The sequence below is a fragment of the Vulpes lagopus genome, chromosome 14 (assembly GCF_018345385.1).
Source record: "Vulpes lagopus strain Blue_001 chromosome 14, ASM1834538v1, whole genome shotgun sequence".
Lineage (NCBI taxonomy): Eukaryota > Metazoa > Chordata > Mammalia > Carnivora > Canidae > Vulpes > Vulpes lagopus.
In genome coordinates, this window is record NC_054837.1 from 19798708 (window position 1) to 19815653 (window position 16946).

Sequence of the window (16946 nt, forward strand, 5' to 3'; positions counted from 1 at the left end):
ATTTAAAAAAAGAAAAGAAAGAGCTCAGTTCATCTTGGGCCTGGCCCCAGGACCTCTCAGGGCTCAGCCCAAGCCCCCCCCGCCCCCACCCAGGCATCAGCACCTCCTGACCCCCCGGGTAGACACAATCCTGCTCCCGCGGCGGGGGTGAGGGTGAGGGCGGGGGTGGGGGGGGGGTGGGGGCGAGGTCTCCTCTCCGGGCTGCAGGAGATGGGCGTGGAGGCGGGGAGGCCGGCTCCGGGCCGCCGGGAAACGACCGCCCTGAGATTCCGTGGGTGACCTCCAGAGGGCGCGTGGCTCCACGCTGAGCTGCACCCCCCAAACCCCCCCCCCAGTCTAAACCCGGAAAGGAGATTACAGTTTCGGTTTCCCAATGACGGCAGCCGCAACGACTCCCTGAAAAAAGCAGATCTGAGACCTAGAAAGTGCGCCCGGCCCCTGGAGGAAGGCGAGTCTAGCCCCCTCTAAAGGCAGGGTCAGACGCCGAGAGAACTGCTGCGGGGGGCGGCGGCGGGGGATGGCCCTGCCGCAGAAGTTGTACGAAACCCCCGCGGACCAGCTGCCCGCCTTCGTGGAGCAGAGCCTGCAGCCCGAGGGGGGCTGGAAGGAGGAAGTGAAGGACGCCTGGCAGAGAATCGAGCGCTTCTTCCGGGAACAGTGCTTCCGCGATGAGCTGGTTCTAGACCGGGAGGTGAGGGTGCTGAAGGTGGTGAAGGTGAGCGGGGGCGGGGCGGGGCGGGGGCGGGGCGGGGCGGGGCGAGGCGGGGGCGGGGGCGGGGCGGGGCGGGGCGGGGACAAGGCGGGACGGGGCGGGGCGGGGCGGGGCGGGGCGCATCCCAGCCCTGTGGCTAGGGACCATGTGACCCCGGAGGGGAGGCCATTTCATCTCTGGATCCCCCTCTGTCACCCAGACTCGGGGTTTTTTGGTTTATTTTTATTTTTATTTTTTTTATTGGCGTTCAGTTTGCCAGCATATAGCATAACACCCGGTGCTCATCCCGCCAAGTGCCCCCATCAGTGCCCATCACCCGGTCGCCCCAACCGCCCGCCCACCTCCCCTTCCACTACCCCTTGTTCAGTTCCCAGAGTTCGGTGTGTCTCCTGTTTTGTCACCCTCACTGATACTTTTCCTCATCTTCCCCATTCCCTTTATTGCCTTTCACTAGTTTTTATATTCCCCAAATGAATGAGACCATATCAAGTTTGTCCTTTTCCGATGCACTTATTTCACTCAGCATAATCCCTCCAGGTGCGTCCACGTCGGAGCAAATGGTGGGTATTTGTCATTTCTCACGGCTGAGTAATATTCCCTTGTAGCCGTGGACCACATCGTCTTTATCCATTCATCTCTCGATGGACCCCGAGGCTCCCTCCACAGTTTGGCTATTGTGGACATTGCTGCCATAAACATAGGGTGCAGGTGTCCCGGCGTTTCACTGCATCTGTATCTTACCCAGACTCGTTTTAAGGAATAAATGTGGGAAAGTGCTTTTATTTTTTTCTCAAAGATTTTTTTATTTATTTATGCAAGTTAATCTTTTTTTTTAAATCTATGATTTTTTTTTTTTTTAAGATTTTACTTATTTATTCATGAGAGAGACAGAGAGAGAGAGAGAGAGGCAGAGACACAGGCAGAGGGAGAAGCAGCCTCCACGCAGGGAGCCCGACGCGGGACCCATCCCGGGACTCCAGGATCACGCCCCGGGCTGCAGGCAGTGCTAAACCGCTGCGCCACCCAGGCTGCCCGGGAAGGTGCTTTTAAACTGTAAATTATGTCTCTGCCTCTCTCTCTCTCTCTGTGACTATCATAAATAAATAAATAAAAATTAAAAAAAAATTTAAACTGTAAATTATCCTACCAATCCGAAGGAGGAGGATGATCTGGATGATGATAATTTGGGATCCAGCTGATTGCCAGGGTGGCAGATGGAATATTTATGACAGGCTTCTCCAAAATGTGTGCTTTTGTTCCTTTTTTTAAGAAAACCTTGGTTAAGCATGGGATGCTTTATTTCCACTCAGGTCATGATCTCAGGGTTGGGAGGTGAAGAGATAGAGCCCTACTGGGCCTCCAGGCTCGGCTCCAAGTCCTCCATCTCCCTACCTCTCTGCCCCTCACTCCACTTGTGCTCTTTCTCATGCCTCTTGCTCTCGCTCTAAAAAAATCTTTAAAAAAGAAAACCTGGGCACCTGAGTGGCTCAGTCAGTTAGGTGTCCGCCTTGGGCTCAGGTCATGATCCCAGGGTCCTGGGATCAAGTCTGGCATCGGACTCCACACTCAGTGGGAAGCCTGTTTCTCCCTCTCCTGCTCCCCCTGCTTGTACTCCCTCTCTGTCAGGTAATTAAAATATTTTTTTTAAGTTTTTTTTTTTTAAAGATTTTATTTATTTATTCATGAGAAAGAGAGAGAGAGAGAGAGAGAGAGAGAGAGAGAGGCAGAGGGAGAAGCAGGCTCCATGCACCGGGAGCCCGATGTGGGATTCGATCCCGGGTCTCCAGGATCGCGCCCTGGGCCAAAGGCAGGCGCCAAATCGCTGCGCCACCCAGGGATCCCCAATTAAAATATTTTTTAAAAGAAAAAAGAAAACTGGGACACCTGGGTGGCCCAGCGATTGGGCATTTGCCTTCATCTCAGGGTGTGATCCTTGGGTTCCAGGTTCGAGTTCTGCACCAGGCTCCCTGCATGGAGCCTGCTTCTCCCTCTGCCTGTGTCTCTGCCTTTCTCTCTCTGTGTCTCTTATGAATAAGTAAGTAAAATCTTTAAAAAAAGAAAAAAAAAGAAAGAAAGAAAGAAAAAGAAAAGAAAAAAGAAAACCTACTGTACTCTCATAGTCATAATCTATATTTTTCTTCTAAAATGGCACTATATTTAGTTGTATTAGAATGTACCTAGCAATTATGAGTACTTCATGGGTTAATGGATTTTTAGGGGCTGACCATGTAATTCAACACTCACTTATAGCCTTAGAACTAGGACAGCTAAGGCAAAACCACACTAGCGACCTGTTTTACACCTTAGCACCACAATAGCATCCTGTCTAGCAGTCTCTGTGGGGATTTTTCCTGGAAAGTACTACATTGTAACTCAACTTTTAACACATCACCCGAAATCAGGTGTCTTGATCATCATCGGTCTAGCTTTTGCCAATTTTTGCTAGATGAAAGATATCTGTTAACCTAAAAAAAAAAAAAAAAAAAAAAAAAAAACCAGCCAGTTATTTTACCAGCAAAATGAGTTTAATAGGAGTAACAAAGAATGGTAACTCAGCACAAGCCAGCTATGGCCAGACCATAGGAAAGTCCAACACACAAAAAAAGAATTTAGGAAGAAGGAAGAGGAAGTTGGAGAGATTATTTTGAAGGAAAGCCTATTCAGAGTGATGAAACTTTCTCATTGGCTGAATTGCTGGGGTAGTCAATTTCTTATAGAAAATGCAATGTACATCTTTTCATGTTAAGGCCTGTATTTTTTTTTTAAGATTTTATTTATTCATGAGAGACACAGAGAGAGAAGCAGAGACATAGGCAGAGGGAGAAACAAGCTCCACATGGGGAGCCCAATGTGGGACTCCATCCTGGGACCCCTGGATCATGACCTGAGCCAAAGGCAGATGCTCAACCACTGAGCCACCCAGGCACCCTGGAGCCTATAATTGAGGTTTCTTTCCTATTTACAGTTCTGTTGGGGAGTCTGTAATTGATGGTTCCTATATTTGGCATTCAGTTCCACTACTCTTCCTGAGGGCCTCGCCCTCTGGCCTCAGACTCTGTTTTGTGAGGCTTCCCTTAATTTTCATACATCTAATTATTAAGTAAATCAAGCCTAATGGAGGGGGGTGGTATTGTTAGGAACTAGTTGGACATTTAGGTAGTCAGCGCCAGGGTACCCCACAAGAAAACGGAACCAGGACAGCTAACACAAAACCACACTAGCATCCTGTTTTACATCTTAGCACAATAGCATCCCGTCTAGCAGTCTCTGCAGGAGTGACTTTTACAAAACATCCTGAAACAAAACTACCATAAACCATTGGTCGTTATCACAAGTTGAGACAGTTGGTGTCCAAATGTCCAAAAGACAATCAGCACGTGAACAATAACCCAATAGGTATACAGGTGCATGATCAAAGCCCTGAGTGGCACACCTGAGTGGCCAATCCACAAAGGGCCCACACTCAGGATGCTCAAGATTGTTCTGCAAAAGAGCTTATAAAAATCTGTAGATTTGAATGCCAAAATGGCAACCTCTTGGGTCCCCTCCCTCTCCATGAGCTTTGCACTATTGCTCAATAAACTTTGCTTTGCTGCCCACCATTCTTTGTCTGGTCTACCTCTTCATTCTTCAAAATGGTGTGACCAAGAACCCCTGGCCTGAGGGGATACAAATCCTGTAACATTGTGGCTGCCAAAGAAAGGATATGCAGCTTTAAAGAACTGCAAGAGAAAAAAAGAAAGAATTGCAAGAGAATACCAAGCAAATTCCTTTTTGAGCGCAGAGCCCAACACAGGGCTCGATCCCATGACCCCGAGATCATGCTCTGAACCAAAATCAACAGTAGGTCACCCAACTGACTGAGCCACCCAGGCACCCCAAAGAATCTATAAATAAAAGATTCAGGTGTCATCAGCAAAGCATGAGCTTCCAAATGGAATTTCAAGAAGTACAAACTATTGTAGTTGCTTAAAAAGATACAAACTCTGTGCTTCTGGGCTCTGGCTTTTCCACATATCTGAACTTCCTAGAGTAATTGAAATGTATGCTACTATAGAGCTCCATGAGTATCTTTGCTTTCAGGACCTAAAACCAAATAAGGAAGTCCCCATTAGACTCAGAAATGGGATGCATAGTCTCTAAAGGATGAGTTTGAAAGTGTTCAAGTATTTTAACATATGTTCCAAATAAAGCTCTTCTATGGATTTGAAGATGCTGTGTTTCCATTGGAGACCTGCCATTTATGTTACTTCAAATACTCATGTCTTGAAGTTCCCATTCTCACCTTTATGGGTGTATGTCAAGTGGTGACTATTTGGAGAAGGGAAAAAAATCACTTTCCTTTTCCTCTTGTTCTTTCAATGATCTTTATTTCTAGAAGTTTAAATACTCCTACAATAACTATGTCCAACTATTATCAAAAATGCCTAGAGCCAGCACTGGATGTTATACTATGTGCTGGCAGATTGAATTTAAATTTTTTAAAAATGCCTAGAGCCAAATATTTATGGAGTTAAACACCCTATAAACATTGGTAAACCAGCAATAGCAAAAAGGACACATATTTGTAACAAATGTTTGTTTCTATATGAAGAGGAAGGAAGAGGTTACATAATTCAACAGTTCTTTGTCTTTCTGGAACTGGTTGAGCACTAGATTTTCTTAATTGCATCTACTATTTCAGGTTTCATCTCTCTCTATTGTTGTGAGGGTGCTGTAATTTTCTTGAGTTTGATGTACTGATTTCATTGGATTTCCTACTATGAGTGGCCTGGAGAGTCTTCTAGGACCAGAAGTAACTTCTTCAAAGACATCTCTTGCTGGGCCTGATCACTGCCACCCACTAACATCCATATTCTTCCTTTTTTTTTTCTGCTATGTTGTTTCATTGGGTGAAGGAAGCTGGTGCCAAAATTAAGGTTGCATAGGAATCTGAAGTCAAAAATCCCTCATGATTTTCAAAAACTAATGCTAGTAATTTCTGGTGCCAGCCAAGATGAATTAAGGAGTACAAACGCTCTCACACACAAATTGCAGCTAAAACTCTGGACAGACACCAAAAAGCAAGAATCTGAGAACTCTGAAAAGTAAACAGCAGACAAATTGGGGACTGAAGTCAAAACTTGAGGGACAACCTATAAGAAATGTGATTACAGTAGAGCAAACTAGTAATATGTGGAACAGCATGGATGTCGAAAGCACTGTACTAGGGGCGCCTGGGTGGCCCAGTCGGTTTAGTTAACTGCCTTTTGATCTCAGCTCAGGTCCTAATCTCAGGGTTGTAAGTTCAAGCCCTATATTGGGCTCCACTTAAAAAAAGGGGGGGGGGGCTTGCTAAATGAAAAGAGACAAGCCAGCTTCAAAAAGTCACATACATGGGGATCCCTTGGTGGCTCAGCAGTTTAGTGCCAGCCTTTGACCCAGGACGTGATCCTAGAGTCCCAGGATCGAGTCCCGCATCGGGCTCCCCGCATGAAGCCTGCTTCTCCCTCTGCCTGTGTCTCTGCCTCTGTGTGTGTGTGTTTCTCATGAATAAATAAATAAAATCTTAAAAAAAAAAAACTCACATACACTGTGATTGCATCCGTATCATTCTCGGGATGACAGGATTACGGAAATAGAAAAGAGATTAGTGGTTTCTAGGGTTTGGGGATGGTCCGGGGAGGGAAGTGGGTATGGTTCTAAAGGAGTTAAAGGAGGAAGTAGAGTGGAATTGTTCTGTATCTTGATTTCAGTGGCGATTACAGGAATCTACACATGTGATAAAATGTCTTAGCACTACATGCAGTGTATTGGTGTTGATTTGCTGGCTATATTTACGTAAGACATGACCATTGGGAGGAAACTGGGTGAAGAGCACAGCCGACCTCTCTAAACTATCTTTCTGCAAATCTATAATTATTTCCAAATAAAATCAACTTATTGTATGTGGGACAGAGAAGGGCCACCCCCCTTCTTTGCCTACTGAAGGAGCCCTCCAGGTCTCCTTCCTCAGAGGACATGTTCATTTCAGGTTGTTTAGACAAGGAGCAGAGACCACCCCTCAGAACTGCTGGGATTTAGAGGTTGAAGGTGCTATGGCAGGCATAGCAACAACCACTGAAATGTGGGTGGGAGTCTTTAAAAAAACACTCCCCAGGACATTGGTAGCCTTTCTTTTTTTCTTTTAAAGATTTTATGTATTTATTTGAGAGAAAGAGATTGAGAGCACCAGCGCACCAGCAGGGGGAGAAAAAGGGGGAGAAGCAGGGTCCCCCAGTGAGCAGAGAGCCCGATGTGGAACTTGATCCCAGGACCCCGGGGTCATGTCCTGAGCTGAAGGCAGATGCCCAACCGACTGAGCCACCCAGACACCCCCCGTGGTTGCCTTTCTACACTTCAATCTCTGCTTTTCTTGTTGAGATTTCTTTTGACCAAATACTAGGCACATGTGGTTTTCTGGTTCATTCTCTGCCAAGTGCATCAGCACTAAGTGGCAGAAAGGACCTGGCAAGAGGACAATGGCTTGCAAATGAATTAAGGGCAGGTAGGACTTTCCATCCTCTGTCCCCCTCTGGTGGGGGAACCCCATCATCGCCTTGTGCCTGGATTTGGATGCTTGTCCATAACATTCAGATTCCTTTTCCTGCTTGTTTCTTATCCAAGAGGAAAGATTTATGATGCACCTTTCAAGGCTACACCTGGGCCTCATTCTCTGAACATGCCTGCTGCCGATGCACTAGGGTTTCCAGCATCCCTGCATAAACACACATGCGCACACATGAAGTCTGAAAAATATATTTGTGCATGCACACTAAATGTATGTACAAAATTTATATGTAAAAATATGCTTGCCAGAGCTGCCCGGTAGAACTTTCCTAGTGATGGAAATGTTCTATACATGCTCTTCCCATCACTCTCTGTGGGTGGCTGTTGAGCAGTTGAAGTGAGTCTAGTATGGCTGAAAAACTGAATTTTTATTTTTTTATTTTTTATATAAAGGGTTTTTTTTAAGATTTTATTTATTTATTCATGAGAGACACAGAGAGAGAGAGAGAGAGAGAGAGAGAGAGAGAGAGAGAGAGGCAGAGACACAGGCAGAGGGAGAAGCAGGCTCCATGCAGGGAGCCTGATGTGGGACTCGATCCCGGGTCTCCAAAATCAGGCCCTGGGTTCAAGGCGGCACTAAACTGCTGAGCCACCTGGGCTGCCCAAAACTGAATTTTTAAATTTCATTCCACCTAAATGGAAATAGCCACATATGGCTCTTGGCTACCATATTGGATACCATGTGTTTAGGCATCAAGCATCTCTGGGATGATCTATAAGAAGCTGGTAACTCGGGATCCCTGGGTGGCGCAGCGGTTTGGCGCCTGCCTTTGGCCCAGGGCGCGATCCTGGAGACCCGGGATCGAATCCCACATCGGGCTCCCGGTGCATGGAGCCTGCTTCTCCCTCTGCCTGTGTCTCTGCCTCTCTCTCTCTCTCTCTCTCTCTCTCTGTGACTATCATAAATAAATAAAAGTTAAAAAAAAAAAAAAAAAAGAAGCTGGTAACTATGGGTGCCTGAGGTGCCCATGGCACTTTACATTTCATTTATATCCTTTGAATAGTTTATTATGTACTTAATTTTTCTAACTCAACTAAAAGATGTGGTCAGCAAAGTCCCCACCAGTAGGGAGGAGGAGACCAAAGGCTCCTTTTGGCACCCGTGTAAACAGCCTAACATGGGTGCTGCTGGCTTCACCCCGACCTCAAAGCTCCAGGCCCTGAGGGAGGTGGAGCTTCAACATCAATGTCCTCCACAGGGTGGCTCTTCTGGGAAAGGGACAACGTTGAACTACAGCTCTGATGTGGACTTGGTTTTATTCCTGAGCTGCTTCTCTAGCTTCCAAGACCAAGCAGCACACCGCAGATCAATCATCAGCTTCATCAAGAAAAGACTGATTCAGCATAGCAAGAACCTGGCCTACAGCATCACCATCATTCCTCAGAAAGAGACAACCAGGGTCCCCCGCTCCCTGTCCTTCCAGGTCCAGGCCAGAAAGACCAGTGAAGTCATTGGAGTGGATGTGCTCCCAGCTTATGATGCTCTGGGTAAAGACAATGATGGTTTGAGGCCATGGAAGCTAGCCAGGGACCCTTCACTGATCTGGCCTTGGGGAGGTTTAGAAAAGTAGAAACCAGGGGGGAGAAAGTAGAGTTTGCTTTTTTTCTAGGGGGCTGCAACTAGAGCTGTACCTGGGAGTTCAGTCCTTCCATAAATGCATGTGCTACCATGTCCCATGTTGGGGAGATAGGGGACATCTGGATTCCCACCCAACCCAAGGAGGAGTCTCTTCTCTGACCCTCTGAGAAACACCAGGACAAGTGAGCACGTCGAGGTCTTTGGAGTTAGATGGCAATCGTTTAAAATCATTTAAAAAACAGGACCCTTAATATTTTTAAATTTTGGCTTGATTTACTAACTGTGATCTTGGATAAGATCTAACACCTCCAAGATTCAATGTACCAACCTGTTAAGTGGGATAATATTAGGCTGAACCATAGGAAATTGACAATATTTGACCGTGTTTGATCCACAAACACTGGCACTCCCTGTGGTTCCTCTTAATTTTACCTACTTCATGGAGCTGTTCTAAGGATTCCATGAGCTTAGCCCAGTGTCTGACACATGGTAAGTCTTTGGCCACTGTGAATTATTTAAAATCTCTGTGACTTCTGAGGGCGTTCCCAAGCCCCGTAAGCTTCCACTTGTTTTATGGTAAAGTGGGGAAAAGAATGCGGTAGTAAGGACTGTGTGAGATAATTTATGAACACTCTATACCTAGCAGTTTTTTTCCCCATATTCCTCTCCTCAAAGGATGGATTTTCTTGAACCAGGTCCTTTTCTCTCCCAGGACATTTTTCCTCCGACTTTAAACCATCACCAGAAATCTATGAAGATTTAATAACCAGTGGTGGCCCCCCAGGGGAGTTCTCGCCAAGCTTCACAGAGTTGCAGAGGCACTTTGTGAAAAGTTGCCCTGTTAAGCTGAAGAACCTCCTACGGATGGTGAAGCACTGGTATCTGCAGGTACAGGGCTGGGTGCAGGGGCAAGAGGGAGGGCGTGCACATACTAACATTTTTTTTTAAGAGAAAAAGATGGGGGCCCCCAGGTGGCTCAAACGATTAAATGTCTGCCTTTGGCTCAGGTCATGATCCTGGGACCCAGTCCCTTGTGGGGCTCCCTGCTGGGTGGGGGGTCTGCTTCTCCCACTGCCCCTCCCCCTCTCTCTGCTTGTGTGCTCTCTCCCTTGCTCTCTCTCTCAAGTAAATAAATCTTTGAAAATAAAAAAACCCCACATAGGTTGATGAGGCCCAGAAGGTCCATGAGAGGCTCCAATTTTCTCTTTCATTGAAATTTTGATGGCTGCAGGATGTAATCCATCTAGAAACCAGGACATAATCTATCTAGAGACCAGGCTGCTGGGCCCATTTCAGATTTCATGGATGTGGTATATAATCCAAATGTAAAATAGAGTTGACAAAGTAGTTCTTTTTATTTTACTATTTTTGTTTGTTTTTATGCAAGCTCTACACCTAACGTGGGGCTTGAACTCACAACCCTGAGATCAAGAGTCCCATGTTCTATCACCTGAGCCAGCCAGATGTTCCTGAAATTGACAAAGTATTACTGGGACCTGGAAATAGAGAGACATGAAAATTCTCAATTCCCAGGGTAGCATCTCATATTCATTCTCTCTCCCTCCCTCCCTCCCTCCTTCTTTTCTTCTCTCCCTCTCTCCCCAACCTTGAAGTGCTTGAAACCTAAATATCGAAACGCAGCATTGCCCCCAAAATATGCATTTGAGCTATTGACTATCTACGCCTGGGAAATAGGTACAGACAAAAGCGACAACTTCAACCTGGATGAAGGGTTTAGAGCTGTGATGGAACTCCTCCTAGATTATGAAGACATCTGCATATATTGGACCAAGTACTATGATTTCCAAAATGAGACTGTCAGAATCTATATCAAACAACAGTTGAAAGAATGCAGGTGAGTGTGTTGGTTGCATTAATTTCAGCTGCCAGGAATGGAAAAACCCAACTCATACAGTTTTTAAATTAAGGAGAATTTATTGGCTTTTGTAACTGAGAAGTCCAAGGATAAATGAAGCTTCAGGTATAGTGTGATACAAATGGTCACTATTTCATCAGGGTCCCATTCTGTGAAATCACTCAGCCTGTCCCTCCCCTGGGTTTTGCCTCTGAATTCAGGCTAACATAACGACATCAGTTCCAGTCTTGTCATCTGGACTCCTCCTTTGCACTCCAAAGGAAGGAAAGCACCTTTGCCCTAGAATTCTTTTTTCTTCTTTTTAAGATTTTATTTATTCATGAGAGACTGTGAGAGAGGCAGAGATACAGGCAGAGGGAGAAGCAGGCTCCCTATAGGGAACCCACAATGTGGGACTCGATCCCAGGACCTGGGGATCAGGACCTGAGCCAAAGACGCTCCACCACTGAGTCACTCAGGCGCCCCTGCCCTAGCATTCTAAGCAGAATCCATGAGATTCACTCTGATTGGGCCAACTTAGCTTACACTTCTAATCATGAACCAAGAGCTTTAGCTGCAGGAAGTCCCACAGACTTGAGTTACAGAGGCCAGAGTCCTAAGTGTGATGGAGATCCACTCCTTTTCTTTCTCCCAGACCAGTTATCTTGGACCCAGCCGATCCTACCAACAACCTGGGAAGTAAAAAGAGATGGGATCTGGTGGCCAAAGAGGCTGCTCGCTGCCTGAGACAGGCCTGCTGCAGGACCGAAGACCCCAGCCAGGGCTGGCACGTACAGGTACCATCACCCCCACCCCTCAGTCATGACTCAGTGGTGACCTCCCTTCAGCTCCTCCCCCCATGAATCCCCTCTAATTCTGCCATAGTGCCTCTAAGACCTCAGGACAGATCACACACACACACACACCCCCGCCCATGTAGATGTCCCAGCCAACCAGCTGTGCAAGTTTTCCCCTTCTGCTCCAAGTCCCTGGGCCTCAGTTCTTTCATCTGTGAAATGGGCAGCCGGTTTCTGCCCTACTCTGTAGCCATTTGAGAGATAACCAAAAGAATTTATCACATACATACATACCCCTGTGGGGTAACATATTCCCTATTATGGGTTGTTGAAAGCTCAACTTCTTGCTGTCAAAAAAAGAGATTTAAGGGGTGCCAAGCTGGCTCAATCAAAGAGCATGTGACTCTTGATCTGAGAGTTGTGTTCAAGCTCGATGTTGGGTGTAGAGATTACTAAAAAATAAATAAACTTATTTAAAAAGAGAGAGAGATTTGGGGCACCTGGTTTGGGCATCTTCTGCCCTTGGCTCTGGTCATGATCTCAGGATCCTGCTCCGTGGGGATCTGCTTCTCCCTCTGCCCTTCTCCCCTGGTTGTGTGCATTCTCTATCTCTCTCTCTCTCCCTCCACCCCCCCTCAAATAAATAAATAAAATCTTTATTTAAAAAAAGAGAGAGGAATGCCTGGGTGGCTCTGGTTGAGCGCTCATCTGCCTTCGGCCTAGAGCATCATCATCCCAAGGTCCTGGGATTGAGTTAAGCAACGGCTCCCTGCAGGGAGCCTGCTTCTCCCTCTGCCTGTGTCTCTGCCTCTCTTTGTGTGTCTCTCATGAATAAACAAATAAAACCTTAAAAGAGAGAGAGAGAGAGATATTTAATGATGTATCCAGAAGCAATCAGGAAGGAGCATAGGATTCCACTGCAGACAGCAATGCCAGTCCCGCAGCTACCTTGTGCATGGCTTTTCCCACACTGTCACAGCAGTCCCGGGTCTGAACACCACAAAGAAATCCAGGGTTCAGAGACCAGGACATTGCTATCAGCTCAAATCGTTGCCAGTCCCACATTTCATAGCCTGCAGGGAAATTCTGAAGCTGGCTTCAAGGCAAATCAAAGGCAAATCTGTAGCAGCTCCCACATGGTGGATGAGAAGGACCCACCACCCAGTCCAGGCCCATTGGCTGTCATGTCCAACAGACTGGGAGCTCCACTCCCCCCAATCCCACCTCTTTCCCCACTCCGCCCCACTGTGAGGCAAGATTCATGAACAGTCTTCCAACTCTTGCTAAGAACCCTCCCCATAATCTTTTAAATATTATTGTTTTGTGAAAAAGTAGCACACATTTTTAGCAAAGAAAATATCAAACCCTCAAAAAGAACACACAAAGTCAGTTTCTGGGATGCCTGGGTGGCTCAGTCAGTTAAATGTCTGCCTTCGGCTCTGGTCATGATCCCAGGGTCCTGGAATGGAACCCCACATCAGGCTCCCTACTCAGCAGCAAGGCTGCTTCTCCCTCTTCCTCTACCTCTGTGATATCTCACACTCTCTCTCAAATAAATAAATAAAATCTTTTAAAATAAATCAATGAAGTAAGCAAGTGAGTAAATAAGTTTCCCTCCCATCTCAAGCCTCTCCCCAACATCCATTGATCAATGTCTTACATCTCCTCCCATGGATAGATACGCCACCTGCACACTAGCACATTCTAACTGTAATCTTACTTTTTTTTTTTTTTGCCTTTTTACTTTTATTTACTTAAACTATTAGGTGATTTGGTTCCTCAATTATCAGAAGGACAATTCTGTATCCACACCTATAGACCTAAAAGGGTATGACCATATAACAGAAAGTCCAAACCAGGATATTTTTGAGCATGAAATGTTGTGATGCTACTTATGCCAGAACAAGGGACACACACCTGGACTGCCCTAGACCAGTGGGAACATCGGGTCACCCTGGATTAATAGCTATATTTTGATCCAATGGAGGAAAGTAGGAAAATACCTTCTCTTTTATGACCATTGCCCCACTGAAAGAATTTTAGACTGCTCCAGACTTTGGATCTTACAATGAATATCCTTGACCATACATCCCAGTGCCTGACATCCTTATCTGCTTCTCCTTCCCTACTAGCCAGCAAGAAATGTCCAGGTGCTGGTGAAAAAGGCAGGAGAGGAGCCCCAGACATTCTCAGTGGACCCTCACAGTCCCATCTGGAAGATGAAAGCAGAGATCAAGAGGATGTTTGGCTTCTACGGGCAGCAGCGTCTCTCTTTCCAGGAGCCAGGAGGGGAACGGCAACTGCTCAGCAGCCAGCAGACACTTGCACATTATGGGATCTTCTCTAAAGTGAACATCCGGGTATTAGAGACCTTCCCTTCTGAGATCCAGGTCTTCGTGAAGGACTCTAGTGGCCAGAGCAAACCTTATGCCATCTACCCTGAGGACTCCATCCGTGACTTGAAAGAGAAGATTGAGGAAGCCGGAGGACCTCACGTGGAGGATCAGATACTAAAGTTCCAGAATCGGAGACTGTGGAATCACCGCAGCCTCTCAGACCTACAGATCAAAGACTGTGACACAATCACACTCATTAGGAGAAGCCACAGGTCCCCAGGACTACCCATGATCAGACTTTTTACATGATGTAGACTTCTATGGTGCTGTTCTCTCACCTACCCCTTTCTACCCAGACGACTGTGATTTTTGGAAGCATAAATATGAATCTATCCTTCCCTGCATGATGTCCTCCAATGGCTCCTATTACCTATAGAATAAAGTTCCAGTTCTTTTGCTGGGCATTCAAGGTCCTTGACAATTTTGCCCTTGCTTTGCTTCTCAATCTCTCCTCTTCACAAAACACACCAGAGGTGCCCATACTCATGCAGCTCCAGAGCACTAAATGCCTGATCATGACACGGTGACCAACTCAACCATCCCTTTCTCTTGGGCTTCTATCTTTCAAAACTCAAAGCTCTAAGTCATCATTCTCCAAGCATGAACCCCAGACCAGCAGAATCAGCGTATCACCTGGGGACATCTTAGAAATGAAAATTCTCAGCAACTATCCCAGATTCACCTGAGTGAATCAGCAATCTGATTCACTGATCAGCAATCTCAACAAGCCTTCCAAGTAATTCTAGTGCATGCTCAAGTTTGAGAACCATTGCTAGAAGCCCCATATAGCCAACTGCATCACTTCCTGCTCCTACACCTGATTTGGACTTCTGTGAAAGCACTTGGGACCCTCATTGTGTTCCTTTGTTGGGTCATCAGTCTACCTGGTCTAATGAGACTTGACAAGTACCTTATTCCTGTGTCCCCATAGTCTAGAATGCTGCTTGCCTGGTGCACATATTCAGCACATGCTAGCTGAATAAATGAACGAACCAAAGAATGACTTTGAATTCTTCCCTATTGTCTTTGTGAGGGTCTCAGTCCAATGCCATTTTGGAGACCACATGGTTTGGGATACTCCCTGCTATGTCTCATTCTTTGAAATTGCCCATGTTTGCCGGGGTCCTCCTACCCAATAGCTTCATTCATGTGTCCAAACCTAAATGGACCGAGAGTGATCAGCTGACCTAGCATAGAATCCATCTCCTGGTTTTACTTGGCCTCTCAGATTGTGAGCCCCGGGCGGTGGGATCAAGTACAGCAGTTCCTGGTATAGTTAAATGAGAGTGAATGTCTGAGCAGAAATGCAGTCAGAGCAGAGCAGCCAAAGCTTAAGTCTGCATATGAGTGAAAAGTCCCCCACACAGAGAATGAAGCCATGCATAGCAAGAGAGAATCAAAAGTGCTCACACAGCCCCAGGGCAAAATACTGCCTGTGTGCTGTTAGACCTAACCCCCTTTTTAAAAAAGATTTATTTGAGAGATAGTGAGCGTGAGCAAGAGAAAAGAGAGAGAGAGAGAGGAGGAATAGGGAGAGGAGTAAAAGGAGAGGGAGAAGCAGCTTCCCTGCCTTGGACATGGGGCTTGATCCCAGGACCCTGGGATCACAACCTGAGCTGAAGGCAGACACCTAATGGACTGAGCCACTCAGGCACCCCAACCTGCCTGTTTGCTTTTTTTTTTTTTTAATTTTATTTATTCATGAGAGACAGAGAGAGAGAGAGGCAGAGACACAGGCAGAGGGAGAAGCAGGCTCCATGCAGGGAGCCTGACCCGGGACTCGGTCCCGGATCTCCAGGATCACACCCTGGGCCGAAGGCAGGGCTAAACCGCTGAGCCACCCGGGCTGCCCTGTTGTTGTTTTCTTTTTAATCAAATTCTTCCATAACCTTCCATCAACCTAAATGGAATGAACAGCTACTCACTGAGTGAATGTGAGTAGGTTGGGTATCCAAAAGCCTTGACTAAGATCTGTTTTCGCAGCTCAATAAAATTCTTTTTTTCTATGCCTCAGTAAATTAATAATTCCGTGCATCAACAAGGCGTTGACACCAAGCGTGTCTATTGACATGATGTCATTTGATTCCTATCCTCACAGCCGCCCCAGAAGTTAGGTGGAGGAGTAGGATTAATGCTGCCTCCCCTTTTACGGATGAGAATACGAGGCTTAGAGGTTTCTACACTGCGCCCTCCCCAGTCTTTCCTGTCTCAGGTAAGGACAATTCCATCTTTCCAGCTGTCAAGGTCAAAGCCTCTGTGTTGGGATCCCTGGGTGGCGCAGCGGTTTGGCGCCTGCCTTTGGCCCAGGGCACGATCCTGGAGACTCGGGATCAAATCCCACGTCGGGCTCCCGGTGCATGGAGCCTGCTTCTCCCTCTGCCTATGTCTCTGCCTCTCTCTCTCTCTCTCTGTGTGACTATCATAAATAAATAAAAATTATTTTAAAAAAAACAAAGCCTCTGTGTTGTCCTTGAATCCAGTCTTTGTCTCACATCACCTTCTAGCCATTAGCAGGACCTGTTTATATTCAAAGTAGACACAGGGAAATGGTGTGAAATCTAGGATTCACATTTAAATTACACAGGAGAGGAGATGTGGATGCGAATTGAAAGATTGTCTGCAGTTCTGTTGCAGGATTGCAGGGATCTTGTCTCACAGAGTCGAAGAATGGACCTCGCGGGCACAGAAGGGGGAGGTGCAGTGAAAGTTTATTAGGGTGAGAACAGAAAGGAAAGAAAAAGCTCTCTAGATTGAGAGGGGTCCCGAATGGGTTGCCACTGAAGGTTTTTAAAGCCAGTCTTTTATTGCAAACTTGGCTAGGAAGCTTATGCCCTCTTGAGATTCTTGTACCCTCTTGGTCTGAGCAAGGACCATGACAAAACCCTTAATGACTTCCTTCTTTAAGGTCTGGTCATTTTCTGTGATTACAATGTAACCTCCAAAGAAAAACAGTCCCTAATATCCGGGGCCAGGTGGTCTGATCTATTCCCTTATCTCTTGTTCACTCTGTCTTAGAGAT

At 46.3% G+C, this 16946-nt stretch overlaps 1 protein-coding gene across 2 annotated transcripts; it reads left to right on the forward strand.

The window, feature by feature from the left end:
- The first annotated feature begins 202 nt into the window (after window positions 1–202).
- On the forward strand, window positions 203–14927 carry LOC121475835 (2'-5'-oligoadenylate synthase-like protein 2). Of its 2 annotated transcripts, none has more exons than XM_041729515.1 (6): window positions 203–691; window positions 8500–8788; window positions 9592–9767; window positions 10493–10734; window positions 11390–11531; window positions 13664–14927. In XM_041729515.1, exons 1-6 carry the CDS (start codon window positions 518–520, stop codon window positions 14174–14176), a joined length of 1536 nt encoding a protein of 511 aa, XP_041585449.1. In that variant the 5' UTR covers window positions 203–517; the 3' UTR covers window positions 14177–14927. The 2 variants fall into 2 exon arrangements, with proteins under 2 accessions (XP_041585449.1, XP_041585448.1); XM_041729514.1 differs by having other exon boundaries at window positions 205–715.
- Window positions 14928–16946: the final 2019 nt, after the last annotated feature.